A 16,680-nucleotide genomic window follows, 5' to 3' on the forward strand; every position below is an offset into this window, starting at 1 on the left:
ATAAGTACACTTATTTGCATAGTTCCCCTTGCTAATGTTTAATGCTTATTAGATTGATCAAATTGATAACTCAGATAATTCAACCTGAGTTGTGAACAGAGGAGTTGTGAGTCTCCTTGGTGAAAAAGTGTATCAAAGTACCTTCCTACACCATCCTCTGCATGAGGCAGTAAACACTAGTAATGCTTTTGATAGAAAAGCAATGTTCTTCAGGAAACTAAATGTACATTTTAATATTCAAAGATGAATAATGCATAGGCAGCATAGCTAATTTTTTAACATCTAGAAGTGCAGTGTTCCTTTATTACACCTTATCTATATATGATCATGAAAAAAACAAACTTACAGCAGTCATATGCTGTGGTTTGTTTTGCTGAATGAGAATGTAGCTCAGCTTTATTCAGGAGGGAATTGGGAAATGTTATAAAAACCATATACATGCCTCAGAATGTGGAAATCTGGAAGGAAGCTGTGTTTGTAGAACTAAGGGTGGTCTCTCTTGCTCTTCCTTGCCAAGGATAGAGAAATTAACATGCAGCTGAGCTTCCCTGATAAATGGATTGTGTTAGGTCACCGAGGGGATGCATGTGACATTAAGTGATTTACAGCCCTTTACCTTAATGAAATTGTTTCAGCGAGATGACGCTGAGAGCTTTTAATGGATAGCTTTTCTTGATGTAATGAAATTGCATTCCTTTGGCATTTAATATAAGGTGCAGTTATTATTTACTGGAGCTTTCCCAGGGCTGTCGTGTTTTTGCACGCACAGTTCGAAACAAAAAGATTTCAGTGGTGGCGTCAAGACCAGAATGGCGTGTGACATTCTTAAGCAGATGAATGTATTTGGGGAGTACATTTCAGTTCCCGTGGCCTACCTTTCAGCCTCGTCTCGTAAGAAAGCTTTCTTATCCGTAATGCTGCCAGCCTTCATGTCTTTCACATATCGCCTCCTAATCTATTTAACAGGCAACTGGATTACAACCAGATCAGCTGTATTGAAGATGGGGCATTTAGAGCTCTCCGTGATCTGGAAGTGCTGTAAGTAACTGCTTCTTTCTCTTACTTTTTAAATAGGAAAGTCTAAATGCATAAGCTTATCTGTTAGCTTCAGCTATGGTATCAAAATGCTTGAATAAAAGGATGTATTAGAATAAACCTACTTTGATTTGAGTAGTATTGCTTCATAAGATTTTAAAATCATGTAAAGGCAGGAGATAGTCCTTATTTAACATTCACCAGATATAAAAACACAAGGCAAAGCAACCTTCTTTTAAAAATGTTAAAGGTTTTTATTCTAGTAATCCATTTTCCATTGTTTATTACATTTCCTTCTCCTTCCAAGCACAATATTTTCATATTAAATACTGAACAAAGTCTAGAATACACTTGAACAGCTTTCACAAAGCAAATTTTCTAAAGTGAGAACATGTGATGTTTTCAGGAGATCTAGGTTTGTACAATTGATTTTGGTTCTCAAGCTGCTGTTTGCAAGCTGTTCGCTATACAATAGACTTACAGAAGTCAATTGGACTCTTCTACAAATAGCAGGCAGGCATCCTAGGGGTTTAGTGCCTTGAGGAATGCCACACCAGCATGGCACCGGCTGTCATTCATCACTGAATTGTAGGTGTGAACAGCCTAGTTCCTTGACAACTCTCATTTTGATGATATTTTGAATTATTAAAACCTGATATTAAGGATATCTCATTGCCTCTGAAATTATATCTCATTGCTCTATAATGAAACAGTAAATGCAGTGAATAAAATGTCTACTAATTCCCACTTCCCACTCAATTTAAACTTGATATATAAAATTATTTGAATCTAAATTGCAAATTAATTAGAAACATCTGAAGTAATTTCACTGACATCATATACATACGATGGTAGGAAGCCACTGTTGAACTCAATGGGGCCTACTTGTGAGTAATATTCATATGTTTTACATGGTTATATGTCTTCTGTTGATATCTACTTTAAGGCTCTAGTTATGATATTATTTGGTTCCTTAAATGTGATTAAAGATGCACTACTAAATTAATTTGATAAGAGAGAAGATTTCATCTTAATGTATGTTTATGGAATAAAATTCAGATTAGAAATTGAATAAATAAAATAAACCCAAAAGCTCAGGTGGAGATCACTAATAGGGGGTCAATGTAAGAGCTGATTTCTGTTGAAGTAAAATATTAAAATACTGTTAAGGCTACATTATATTTTAAATAGGCTGTGTTACTGTTATTGGGTGTGACTTAAGTATTATATCATATGCCAAAAGAAAAAGAAAAATATTGTGAAATGAAGATGTTTTTATGTTGAACTATTAAATAATATTGAACTATTTATGTTAACCACACAAATATGTCCCATTCAGTTAATGTGTGTTCTACTTCACTTGGCAACATTTCATTTTTTTCAAAAAATCTGATACGTTACAAAACTGAATTTATCAAATTATTAGACTCTTTGTTGTCAATTTAAAACTTTAACCTTAAAATATCCAGTCAGAGTTGTCCCACTGAAATGACAACAATCATGCAATGCTTTTTTTGCCAAGGAATTAAAAAAAATCCTGATGAATTAGTCCCTCATATATATCAAAGAAATTAAATGCTGTCCATACCAATATTGATTTATGGTAAACCTCCCAGTTGCTGGTATTCCAATCCTTTGTAAACCCACATGAAACTATAGGAGGAGATAATAAGTGAAGTCTTCATATCTTCATGAGAAATATTAGATGTGGCTTGTAGATGAACATAGTTATATATGAAACAAAGAACAACAGTCTGTAACTCTGAAGGTTGCTTTAAAAAGATGCCCCCCCCCACCTTTTCTGGTAACTGCTTGAGGGTAACTGCTATTACACATGAAATTGTAATTCTTGGCTTTCTATTTTACTGATTTCATTGTTGCAGCAAATACAAATATAGCATTATTCCACAATATGCATGGAACAGCTGTATTTGATAGGCACGCGTTATCTGTATTAGGTAAAGGTTTCCCCTTGACATTAAGTCTAGTCAAGCCTGACTCTGGAGGGTGGTGCTCATTTCCATTTCTAAGCCAAAGAACCAGCCTTGTCCATAGACCCCTGTTAGGTCATGTGGCCAGCATAATTGCATGGAGTGCTGTTACCTTCCCGCCAAAGTGGTACCTATAGATCTACTCACATTTGCATGTTTTCGAACTGCTAGTTTGGCAGAGCTCACCCTGTCCCACAGATTTGAACCACCAACCTTCTGGTCAGCAAGTTCTGCAGCTTAGCAGTTTGACCCGCTGTGCCACCATGGCCCCATTATCTGTATTAGGCTTATGTATATTCTGAATGTGTATAAACTTTATACATAGCTTCCTCAAGGTTTAAGTGCAGACCTGTGCCTGCTGTTGTGATTTTGAAGTCATGACTTCCTGTTCTTAATTTTCCCCTGCTAGTGCAATGCAAAAAATGCAGTTAGACATGATGAGGAGAAGGGGGATACATGAGAAAAAACAATAAGTCTTACAACTGTCACTTCTGTCAAATTCACCAGCTAAAGTTTAACATAAAAACAGTAAAAGGAAAATACTTTTTCACCCTGATAAATATGAGGTTATTTGCATTTAGAAAGTGTAATCAAGAAACCCTTGGGAATATGAAGCTGGAGGTGATCATATGTTGAATTAAATGAAACCATTTCAATCGAGGCATTACCACTGTTGCCATGAGTTCTGGTTGCAAGTTCAGATTCTGAACTGGCTCCATGAAAACAAAATCTGCTTTTACTAACCACATCCTACAGAATCTCAGAGATGTCAGAAGCCTATTTTAGTACATACAATACTTACAACTCCAAACCAATTTGGTGGCAAAATTATGTATCTTGACAGATACAAGTCAAAATTTCAGCACATCTCCAACTATTCGTAGAATAATCAACACTAAAATTTATCAGAAGTGCAAAACAACCATCACATTGACAAATTACATTTGTGTCTTTAAGAACACTTTGATCTTTTTTACAAAATGTCCTAAGAGAATTTTGCGGGTGTAGCAATAAAATGGTAAATTTGGGATGTTTTAAAAAAGTTGTTCAAAGTTGCAATGTGGTTGTCATTAGCCTGGTAAAAGTCAAAACCAAATAATATTTTCAAACTGTTCTTCATGTTCTTCTAAGAAAGAGTTATGGGAAGAAAATATTGGCAATGACATAAGGTCCCTCAGCTTTCATTTGAGTCATATCTACAGGCATTTAATTGGAAAAAACCCATCGTGTTACTGAGTTACAATTGTAATACATATTTCCATTCAAAGTATAGAACCACAGAGATAAGCGCGCTCACACAGCTCAAGCCAGCATAAGTTATGTCTTGGCCTTCAGCATGTTAGATCTCTCCCTATTCTGCTGTTATTGAGAAGTAGAAGTGATCTAAGAACTGACATGTTCTCTACAGCAAAGCACATTCTTGAAAGCCCTTTCCCCATTTTCCCGTACCACTATCCCTTCTCTCCCCATCTGAAATCTATAATGTTATTAGCAGAACAGGCCCAAAGCTGCTCAATCATATTAAGTGCCTGCCTATCAGAAAACTTCAGATAGCAAGTATGAATGACTTGAACTGTACACTTCATATGAATGAGATATAATCTGCCAAATAACTTGGACATGGGCTTTATAGATCATGGCCAACACTTTGAATTGTCCCCAAAAACTGATTGGCAGCCAGTGGAGGTTGCAACAGGAAATGGTGCACTTCCTGTAGTCTGGCAACAGCTGTTTGAGCTAGATCAGTGGTTCTAACCTGTGGGTCCCCAAATGTTTTGGTAAACTGCCTGGAATTTCTGGGAGTTGTAGACCACAGCACCTGGGGACCCATAGGTTGAGAACCACTGTACTAGATGAAGTTTCTGAATACTTTTCAGAGGAAGCCCATGTAGAGTGTGTTAGAGTAATCCAAAAGGGATGTAACTAAGGCATGTACCACCATGGCCATATCTAGTATCTTAAGGAACAGGTGCAGTTTGTGCACAAGTTTTTAAGTGCAAAGACACTCTTGGCCAACTCAGAAACCTGGGCCTCCCAGAAGTATCCTCAAACTGTGGACCTGTGTCTTTCGGGGGAGTGTATTCCATCTAGCACAGGCTGAATTCCTATTCATCAATACAGTAAAATTGGTTACCCTTTAGTCCACCTGTCAGTCTCCTCGATAAAAACTCGGACCCCACCCTAGACAGCAGTAAGGGGACACTACATTGGAAAAATCTATAATCTCTCAAATACATTAATCAGAAAGTCAAAATTTTCAAACTCATTTTGGACCAGAAGAGAAGGGAGCAAATTATATTTTGCAGCGTCTTCCTCCTCCCTCTGCAGCTTCTGGCCCAAAACTCATGCAGATTACACTGTGCTTGTTTGGAAACAAAGCATAACTCTTACTGGATATGAAAAGAATATCAGAACAAAATTGCTAACTGCCTGAAGCAGAAGTTGCAAAATGACCAGTGTAGGCTTCTCCATGGAAAATAATATTTTAAAGCCTTGTTGTTAAACTATAGATATAAGTTTCACTGCAGCATGTCGTACCAAGTGTCTCAATATCCTACCAGGTCTGGTGGGATCATTTATGTATTTATTAAAATAAACAGATAGAAAAATCGTGTCACTAAATTTATATATTAAAGATACCACTTTCCAAGTCTTTGGTGCTAAAAATTAATGTCACCGCTGCAGACACAGGATGGGCTTGATGCATCATCCTTTGTGGTGAATATATAAAAGTTAAAACATATTTAAATTAGCAATGATATGAACAGCATTTAAAAGCATATCCAATAACAATAAATACAGAGAGCACTTCACATTAATAAGAGTTTCCCCCCATGAACAGGCAGTTCCCAAAAGGATGTTAAACAGTAGTGGGGTAGTGGGAAGAGCCTCCTGTGACAATATCAAAACATAGGTGGACTTATATGGGTGTGTACAGTTTTTCAGAAAAATCCCATCTTGAACCACTCAGAACTTTATAGTTTAAAACCAACATTTTTCATTGTGACCAGAAATAGATTGCTCGCTAGCTTTAAATTTGCACAACTAATTAAAAGTAAAAAAAAAAAAAGAAAGAACACAGACACTGAAATAAATTTAAAAAACCACATAAGGAAACTAATACAAACATATCCCAATAATATTTTCCTCTTATCCCCCCATCCCTAACAACTAAAACTAACAGCTAATATCTATCCCCACTTTTTTGAAAAAATAAAATAGAAAAAATAGAAAATTGAAAAGTATTAAAAACACAACTGCATTTTCCCCTCATCAAACAAAGGAAAGTACTGAATTATTACATATATATTAATTAATTTTATTTCAGTTTCTGCTAAATATAAACCAATATAGTTAAATTTAATACATAGCCATGAGTAATATTCATATCAACAATTTATCCATTTCAACTAAGGTTCAAATTATCTTTAGGTCATCATCTCAATATCCCTCCCCCCCCCAATTTTATTCCCTTTTAATTTAAATTAATCTTATTTTTATGACCTATTTATTCTATGTCAATAAACTATTTCTATATAGCATCATTGTCTTTTTTTCCTTCATTGTCAATATTTTAATTCACCAATCCACCCCTTACCTTTTAAAAAAAGTCTTTATTTTTTATTTCCCAAAATTCTCAGCTTGTTTATTGCAGTCCATTCTCACCATTCCTTTTGTAGGCAATTTTTGACCAGTTTTCCTCTGCAAATTGCTTCTCTGTCAGATTGAGCTAAAGTGAGAGAGAACTTTCACTCCAGCCCATTCCTCAAAGTTGAAACAGGGGCACTTTTGTCTTATCTGAATTGGTGCCATTTGTTCACTCTCATCTAGTCCAGTATTGTCAAGATAAAGCTAGTACTGTTGGTATTAAAGCCATTCATTCAAGTGAATAATAAGAATATACGGAAAATTGTGCTGAAAATAATCTTAGAGCAAGTGAAAGACATAGTTCCCACACATGCCTTATTTGTCTATCAGGTCAATAAAGGATAGTCTGCTTAGAGACCAAGATGTGTGTCATTCCTTTGCAATCCCAGAAGATGTTTGAACGTATACAGTTGAGAATCCAAACAAAGCCCTAGTTTATTAAACCTGATAAGAGAAAGAGCAGTAAAAACAACCAGTCCTGATCCCTACCCCCTATCCTAAATGTTTGAAGAGCAGCAGTCAAGCAAAGAAATTCAGAGGCAGAGATATTTAAAACTATCTCATATCCTTGCTGTGCTGGACTTCCTTGGTCTGCCTTAGGATGATGTTACGTTGGTACTGTGGAATGTCACCTCAGACCTTGGCTCCCAACAGGCCCGTAGCCAGGATTTTGATTCGGGGGGGGGGGGAGGTGGGCTGAGACTGAGTGAAAGAGGGTCTACTCTAGCAAACCTTTTGTATCATTACCCCAATACCCCCATGCATATGAGATATATTGAGCATGGTGATCAGATTATGATATGAATAAACATAACAGTTTAAATAATGTACCAGTAAGGCCTTCTCGCAGACCACCATGAGAATTTCGGGAGGGGGGGGGCTGAAACCCCCAAAGCCTCCCCCCTCCCCGGCTACATGCCTGGCTCCCACATAATGAAGTGTGCTCCCAGGCCAGGATATTTAGTGGGCTCCCCCTACCTAAAGCCTTGCTGTTAAACTACAGACATAACTTTCACTGCAGCATATCACACACAGTGCCTCAATATTTTACCAGATCTGAAGTCAAAAGCAGTGTGATGATCTTCATGATCTAGGATAAAGTAGGTAAATTTAAACGGTGGAAAATTAATATTCGTACTTATTTTTGAAACTATATGGATTTGCATAATTAAAACATACAATGATATCAAAGATTGCCTCAAAGTATATTTTCTAATTTTTGTCAACACATTTTTTCAGTAACTTCAGTAAAATCAGCTTACTTAGCTAAATCATTTTTAATGCACTAAATTGCTATATGATTAAATTGTTCTTGATTAGTTGTGGTTTTTGCCATGTTTTCAGCTTATTTGCTAGTGTGCTGAATGATCTTTGAGCTGAAGAAACATGAACTGGTACTGTCTCAGATAGTTTAATGGGAAGGCAGATAAGGGCAAATAGACATTGCATTTTTGTTTTGTTTTTATAAATTGCATTCAGAAGTTTATTGGGGCGCCTTTCAGTGCCAAAAAACTGTCTTCTGAGTGCTTTTAAGGAGAAAGGATTTTGTGTGTGGCAGTGAAATACATTTTCAAAAGAAGCTGCTAGATACCTGTCTAGATAAACAGTCTAAATAAACTGTGTGCCCAATGTACAGTTCAGATTGTGTTGCCCACCTGTGCGAACCTGTGCTGACAAAGTTCAAAGACACCATCTTCCTAGTTGTATGGTGCATTTTTAATTGTGTTTGTAAATTTGAGCTTTCAATCAAATAACTTTTTTAAAAAAATGTATCAAACAGGCATGCATTGTGCATCAGTATGAATAAGAGCATTAATGGTGAAAATCACAAAAGATGAAACAAAAAGTCAGTATGATGAGAGGACAATGTAATGTGCCCAATAAAATAATTAATTTTGTAGATAGACGAAACAGGAGTCAATATTTTATAAAGTCATATTTTGCCTTCTGTTCATTTCACTTAGCGGGACAATCAGCCATGTCTGGCACCACTAATTCTGGGCTTCGGGTCTAAAGCTCTGTCAGCCTTGTGGGGGCCATTCCTCAGGCCCATGCAAAGCTCAGACAGAATAGTCATTCTGGGATTAAATTATCTATCCTAAAAGCCCCAAAGAAGTTAACCATGTGGGTTTGTGTGTGTGTGTGTCAGGAGCGACTTGAGAAACTGCAAGTCACTTCTAGAATCATAGAATCAAAGAGTTGGAAGAGACCTCATGGGCCATCCAGTCCAACCACCTGCCAAGAAGCAGGAACATTGCATTCAAATCACCCCTGACAAATGGCCATCCAGCCTCTGCTTAAAAGCTTCCAAAGAAGGAGCCTCCACCACACTCCGGGGCAGAGAGTTCCACTGCTGAACGGCTCTCACAGTCAGGAAGTTCTTCCTAATATTCAGATGGAATCTCCTCCTTCTGGTTTGTGAAAATTGGCCATCTGCAAAGACGTTGCCCAGCGGCCAGCCAGATGTTTTAATGTTTAATCATCTTATGGGAGGCTTCTCTCATGTCCTCGCATGGGGAGCTGGAGTTAACAGAGGAACTAATCTGCACTCTCCCTGGATTCAAACCTCCAACCTGTGTGTCTTCAGTCCTGTGTGCCCCCATGGGCTCCGAACAACCATGTGGTGACAAATTCAGAAGAACATGCAATATGAAATTTAGCAAATAAGCTCTGAAAAATGCAGGGTGAGATTATTATTCTGTAGAACAGATTTCAAAAGTCATAAGTAAAAATAGGAAAATCTTGTGTCTTGGCGCAAAATGCTAAGGCAAATAAAGTACTAGAATCAGAGCAAATAGCCAAGGCCTATGACAAATTGTAAGATATGATCCACAGGAGAAAGCCATGAGGGTATAAGGCAAGTCTGTCATTTAAGTCTGCAAATTCATCTACCTTCCTAGGACAACTAGCTCAACTACTAAGTGTCTGGACAGCTGTAACCGCATATTGGCATGACCTCCTGATTTCAATCTGCTCTTATGTCAGTCCCTCTGTTTGGTGTCAGGGCATCAGTGGTCTCCTTTTCCATCCATGCAATATGTTTTTCAAATAGATCATTTTGCTGGGGACACTGAACCTTGCTTAAAAGCAAGGTATACAATGTAGGAAGTTTTGGAGCAAGGAGGGAGTAAGAATTTCTGTGTCTATCTCAGCGGCTAAATATGTGAGGGAAGTCATGAAGCTCTCTGTGTCCCAAGGCTAAAAGAACTCTCAATTCAGCTATCATCTGTCTGAAACCCTACATGAGATAAACACATTGAAAGAAATTTTCAAGGCTAGCATACAGAATTTTTTTCAGATAGTGGACTGCAGTATTACGGTGTCTCTTTGATGAAGCCCACTCCAGCATGTGTATGCCTCTTTAAGTTGCCTATGGATTTACTGTACAGCAATCCTATGAATTCCATGCAATTTTCTTAGGCAAGGAATATTCAGAAGTGGTATTCATTACTAATCTCTCATCCAAAAACTAACCAGATTGACCCTGATTAACTTTCAAGATTAGATGTGCCTTTAGGCCCTTATTCCAACAGAGTACTGAATTATTTAAAAACCACACAATTAATTGCCAAGACCATGGCAAGAGACTTTTCTGTTCTGCACCCTTTGCACTCTACATCAATCATCTACTTTTTGTTGTTTAGATTGCCTTTTGGTCTATCTAAACTTATTTAACTGCTTTTATTCTTCCTTCTTTGCATTTGACTGCTGTTTATACTTAATAGTTATGTTGTTGGTATTGTTTTACTTTTGTTTAAGTTACATTAGCTGTATTGATTTGTCTATGAATTGGGCAACATAGATCTGTCCCAAGAAGTTGAAACAAAATCTAGAAATAGTTTCCTAATGTTTATTTGAAAAACAGAGTTCCACATTCTGCTGCAATTTCTCACTGTCCTTTGTTTTGTTTACACATGCCTGGAGTTTCTGAATTCAAGTATTTTCTGGAACCCTTGTGTGTAATAATAGAAGTTGTGGAGTATTTGAGACATTTGTATATGTAATTAATGTTTTACAGCACTCTCAACAATAACAACATCACACGATTGTCAGTGGCAAGTTTCAACCACATGCCCAAGCTCAGGACTTTGTAAGTAATGATACTGTTTTACTTAAAGTATAATTGAATAAAGGACTCCATTTTCATTTTTACAGCCACTATTTTTTTAATATTTGAGGGCCTATATTTTAGCTGTTTAATCATTCCAAGGATCTCAATCTGCTTCCTCATGTTGTAACTCAGCAATGTCAAGGACCTCTTTATTGAGACCAATGCTCAACCAGTGCTCAATCCTCTTTTGCTCTGGTGAAAGTGTCCCTTGATATAGGGAGGGAGGAGGATTGTGTAAACATTTCACAGATTATAACTGGAAATGCCTTTGCAGCATGATATGTCTTGTTAGAGTGAATGGCAGATCAAAATTAATAAAATATCAGAACTACCACCCACATGACTGTGTTACAAAACACATTTTAATTTGGCTAACCCAAATATCGCATGTTCAATCCAGACAAGACAAGCAGACCGATGGGATATTCTGAGAATATAGTCTCTTAGCGGCTTCATTCTGATCCAAAGTATTATTTTAAACATTAGTGATGGTTTGAAGTGAGACAGTTCAAAATTTGGAAGTGTCAACATATATTTGGAATAATGCATAGATGTTTTAAAGAACTGAATCATCCATGTTTCATTAAGATCATAGCTAAATCTGTGATTGGCTGTCAGATATGATAAATGTGAAGTCTTTAAGCTTTTACTGCTTTAATGCTGGCAGGCCTAATTAAATTAAAATGCTTCTTTCTAATATAGGGAAAAAAGACATATCTGCTCTTCCAACAGTGCTATAATTACAGTTGTGTCAGCATTTACTTCAAGATCCCATTTTTAGGGGTTGAATCTTGCATGCAAAATATGCTTAAGGGTATTAAAAACAGTAATTGAACAACTTCTTCTCCGTGTTGATTGAAACAGTATGTTTGATATTATATCAAAAATACCTACATTAAACTGTTTTCAGACATAATGTGATGTTCTTTTTCAGATGTTTTATACACTTTCTTCAAAGGTCTAGAGGGGGAATGGCATATAAAGCCACCAGTATTTATTGTTTCCCTGCTGTTGCTTAAAAACATTCAGGACACAGCAGTACTCTCCTCTTCCACCTGGTTAGCTGAACTGATGCCTGCCAGCATGCTTGCTTTTGTCCATAGATAGGAGGACAAATCATTTCTGTGGTTTTCCCCCTCCTGAAGAAAAAACAAACATTTCTGCAAAGTATGTGCCTAGTATTTGTGCTTCAAAAACAATTTAATGAAATTATTATTTAGACAAATACCACCACCACCACCTTCAATTCCCTCATCCAATTCCAGTTACCCTCGAGGGGGAGAGGTTGTGTTGCTTTGTGTTGCTTTCCCCCCATAAAAACAACAGCAATGTTTAGAAAAGTCAACCAAATTGTATATGTATGTGTATGTGAGTCCAAGAGTGCTCTTTTGTCCTCCTTTTTTTAAAGCAATCTTGCAGACATAGGAAGTATCTATCTAGAATAAATTTTTGCCCAAGACTTCTCCGCATAATTTTCATTGAAAGACCCCTAATATGTTTCTGCACTTGATAAGTTTTCAAAACTAACTGTATGATTCTTCACTAATTTTCTTCTAAAAATTAGCAATTAATGTTTTCAACAGCTTTTTTCTTACTACAAGGCAGGTTTTTTAAATGATGTTCCTAATTTGGGGCTTATTCTGTACAAAAATTGCACATGGTGGTTTGGCTCAGAAAACAGCATTTTCTTCATGTAAAATAATATTCCGATGTAGAAATAGCAATACCTCCATAGGTTGAGGTAAATTATTTTCTGCACAGAAACATATTTGTTTGCACAAGGCTAAATATACCTGCATTGAACTATTGTTTTGATGTTTCTTGTGCTGAAATTGTTATTTTTGCATGAAGCAACCAAATTTTGTGCAGAACAGGTCCCAAATAGTGAAGGTTCTTGTCAATTCAGGATTTTTTCATTAGGGTTTCCCAAGACTTGAAAAACATGAGATTTGGACATTGCAAAATATTTTACAATACTCCTTTCATCCCTATTTGAAAAATGTATAAAAAACGGGTGAAGACTTTGATGGTGGATGGCCAGTTAAAACTGTAGCCATGAACAATTTTAATCACAAGGTAGAGAAGCACCTAGCTGAGCCCATTATACACTAACTTCGGTGTGTGGCCAGTAAGGGCCCCAGAGTTTTCTCATCACTCCAGTGCCCCCATTGGCCCCAAAACAAGCATATTTTTAACTAGTATATTGCTACTCAGACTTGATGACATGCTGTGTGTGTGAGAGAGTGAGTGAGTGTGTGGAACACAGCCACAGCCTTAACAAGCTGATCTCAGCCAATCTTTATAGCATGTCATGGCTTCTCCTTTATAGGCAGTGTGCCATGCCTATGCACCAGGTCTATGGCCATTGCCACCTATAAGGATATTGCTTGACCTCATACTAGCCAATAAATTAAGTAATTTAGCTCTTTGCAGGCTCTTTTAAAAGTAACTGATTGCCGATATATCTTTATATGTTTATTATAAAGTAGATTTACTTACCAGTTAATGAGGTGGATTTACTTTTGACAAGGTGTGTAGCATTGCAGGTGTATATTGTAATAATGTTCCATTTGAAGTGTGCTTTGTGTTCAGTGGAAAATGTTAACATATATATTTTTGTTTGTTTAGCCGACTTCACTCAAACAACCTTTACTGTGATTGTCATCTGGCTTGGTTATCTGATTGGCTTCGCCAGCGACCGCGGGTTGGCTTATATACCCAATGTATGGGTCCGTCACACTTACGAGGTCACAACGTAGCTGAAGTTCAGAAACGAGAATTTGCCTGCAGTGGTAAGAGCATTAGTATCCCAATGTAATGCATGATAAAAGAGACTGAAATGAAGCATGCAATGCAAATAGTATAAGCTTCCCTAATACTGCACAAAACATAGTGTTCCCAGTGAAGATGCATAGGGCTCAGTAAGATTATGCTTTATCTCCCTCCTGTGTTACTGCAGATAAAGGCAGAGCAATTGGAAGTTGGTAAACTTGTATGGTATTTCCATATCCTTATTGATTTTTTACTGGAGCAAGATGGTAGTAACCAATTTTGGATACCAGGACCCATGGTATACCACATCATTTGCAAAAATACAGGGGGAGGGGAAAAACAAAACTAGAAGTAATCAGTAATTTCTGGTTTGGTATTACCACTGGAAACCGGGGAAGGAAAACAATATGGAGGGGAGTTTTGTACCACTAAAACACAGTTCTCACTTCTAAGGTATCAATGCTTTTCACCAGTTTATTGAGGGGGGAGGATGCTTTTGGGGAATCTGGAAGAAGCCTGCAGGACATGAAAAAAGCCATGGGATGTGACATTCACATCCTCGTATTAGAACAAAAGGCTCAGGGTCTGTCATTTCCTCTGAAAAACAGAGAAATCAGATTACAGGGTGCTCTGAAGAGCAAATAAGTAAATAAGATATGCCCTGCAAGTGGATGGAGTGAAAATGGGCCTCTTTTAAACCCTGTGGGAATCCCACACATAGGAGCTCCATTCATGCTGATTGAGCGTATAATTTCTAATCTGTAATATATTTAGAAAAAGAGGCCTGTGAAAAATGGAAGCATGAACACATCATATTAAATTTCAGATATTTTTCAGTAAAATAAATACTACAATTTGGAATTATGCACACTTTATTGTCCTACTCCAGCATTTTCTGCAGTTTCATAATCTTCACTTACAAAAAAAAAACCATGGGATTGAAAATGGAATGCATTTGTACTTTTTGCTATATACTGATTTTTCATTTGCTTGTATGGATATAGTAATAAAATAATCAGTGATGTATTACTAACACTTATCTCTCATTTTCTCTGTTCTGATCGCTTAGATGAGGATGAAGGCAAGTCAAAATAACTAATTTATGTGATCAGTTAAATTATCAATAAACATACATTATATTTTCTCAAAGCTTGTCCACAAATTGTAACATTCACCCATCTTTTCTTTAGTTCTACTGTTAGACATGTAGAATGGTTGACAAGAATTATTAATATTATGCTTCACATCTAAAAACAGTATTTATGGTCAGCTAGAGGAAACTAACTAAATCAAAGGGAGATTCAGTGAGTCTGCTTAGTTGACATTAACATTTGAATTTTGGTTAATTATATAACATTGTGTGTGTGTGTGTGTGTGTGTGTGTGTGGCTACTGTTATTCATTCATGTTATCCTATATATAGGCTCTTCACCTATGAAAAACAAAATTCAGAGCTCTCTTGAGATATGTGAGAAGAGCTTTCATGGGATGTCTGCCCCAGTTCTGAATATACATACATTTCTTTCTTGACCACTCTTGTAGTTACATTTTTTAAAGGCCTGCACTCCTTACTCAGTGATAAGTAAAATCCATTTTGGTAGATTAAAGACTACAAATGATCACTTATATGTTATTTGTTTTCTTGGAAGTCAAGATAAAGACTAAAGAAGGTTTCATTGAATCTATACTGTGCTACATAAGAGTTTGATAGAGTGTGATGGAATCTTAGTAAGACTAAATCCAGTTTTTAGCTATACACTATATGAAAGCAGTCAAAGTATCTTATTTTCAGTTTGGTAGTGGTTATTGTTACTACAATTATTATTAGACATTTTGACATTTGTTTTCATGATTTGAAGAAGCTTGGAGATAACATTGCTTTTCGCAGTGCATATAGTGTTATAAAAAGTTAAGATTTTCATTAATTACATTCTTGCAATTTTGGAAGTAGCAATCTGTTACTATTTCCAGGTCATCAGTCTTTTATGGCTCCCTCCTGCAGCGTCTTGCACTGCCCCGCTGCATGTACCTGTAGTAACAACATTGTGGACTGCCGAGGGAAAGGCCTTGCTGAAATCCCAACCAATCTTCCAGAAACCATAACAGAAATGTATGTAACAAGATGTTTTCCTCACATTAATTACTCTATTTATATTGCAATTGTGTTAGTATTTGTTATTGCAGCTAAATGCCATATTAAGATGTATAACTGTTGAGTAGTATAATTTACTAAAAAGAAATAAACTTGCATTTTTAACTTGTGTTTGTTTTTGTTGGGTAAGCATATTCTACTGTGCAATTTTATCTATTGAATGAGTGGACATGGCTTGCTAGGTTTAACTTTTAAGTCTAAACCTGATCACGGAGTCAAATGACTAGTCCCTCTAATTCAACACTCTCCACTCTAAGTCTCACTGGCCCTCTAAGATAGGAGGAAGAGAGCTTTTCCAGTTCTATTGGAAATCCCTTTGAACTATTCTTGTTTGGACATGTGTTTCCAGTCGCATATAGGAACATATTTTAGATTAGAGATTGAGATTAAGCAACTCATTATTAGCAAATAAATGCATTGCTCGACTTACCGGGCAAGGCCGGTTGCAGCGGGGGGTGCCATCCCTATGGCCATGATGGAGGCAGGGGGCTTCTTTCTCCCAGGAACCCCCTGTATGGCAGAAAACTTTCCCACCACTTGGCTTCCTGGCCAACCAGCAGCCAGCCCTGCCCTGCCCTGCCTGCGGATTGGCCAGGTCCTGCCTCCACCTTTGCACAGCAAAGGCTGCCCTAGGTACTCAGAAGGCAGTGGCCTGCTTCTTCTTGTCTTCCTGCCACCCTGCATTCTTGTTTTGTGTTTTGATTTGGCTACCATTATATATGTTATTGTTAGCTCGTTGCAACTTAGTTGGCATGTGGCATGGGCCCTGGATCTGGTATCTTTCACACACCCCCATCGGAAGGGGGCGGGGAAAGAACAGTGGTTCCCAGGGGTGCTGAGCATCTTAGCCCAGTATTGTGCCAGTGGTACCTGGACTTGCTTAGCAGTATCGGTCAGCAGCGGGCTGATCGATCTCGATCCAGAACCCAAGCCTGGAACACAGCCAACCCTGTGTTCCTGTATTCAGTAAAC

The 16,680-nt window shown here is 37.3% G+C and overlaps 1 protein-coding gene across 14 annotated transcripts in view; it reads left to right on the forward strand.

Moving 5' to 3' along the window:
- Positions 1-16,680, forward strand: part of SLIT2 (slit guidance ligand 2) — a 294,505-nt gene that overhangs the window by 195,621 nt on the left and 82,204 nt on the right. For all 14 annotated transcript variants that reach the window (XM_067468990.1, XM_067468994.1, XM_067468992.1 and 11 more), the window contains exons 6-9: positions 967-1,038; positions 10,693-10,764; positions 13,414-13,577; positions 15,528-15,666. In XM_067468990.1, coding sequence (XP_067325091.1) covers positions 967-1,038; positions 10,693-10,764; positions 13,414-13,577; positions 15,528-15,666 — 447 coding nt within the window. The remainder of the gene's footprint in view (positions 1-966; positions 1,039-10,692; positions 10,765-13,413; positions 13,578-15,527; positions 15,667-16,680) is intronic.

This window comes from Anolis sagrei, chromosome 5 (genome assembly GCF_037176765.1).
Source record: "Anolis sagrei isolate rAnoSag1 chromosome 5, rAnoSag1.mat, whole genome shotgun sequence".
Lineage (NCBI taxonomy): Eukaryota > Metazoa > Chordata > Lepidosauria > Squamata > Dactyloidae > Anolis > Anolis sagrei.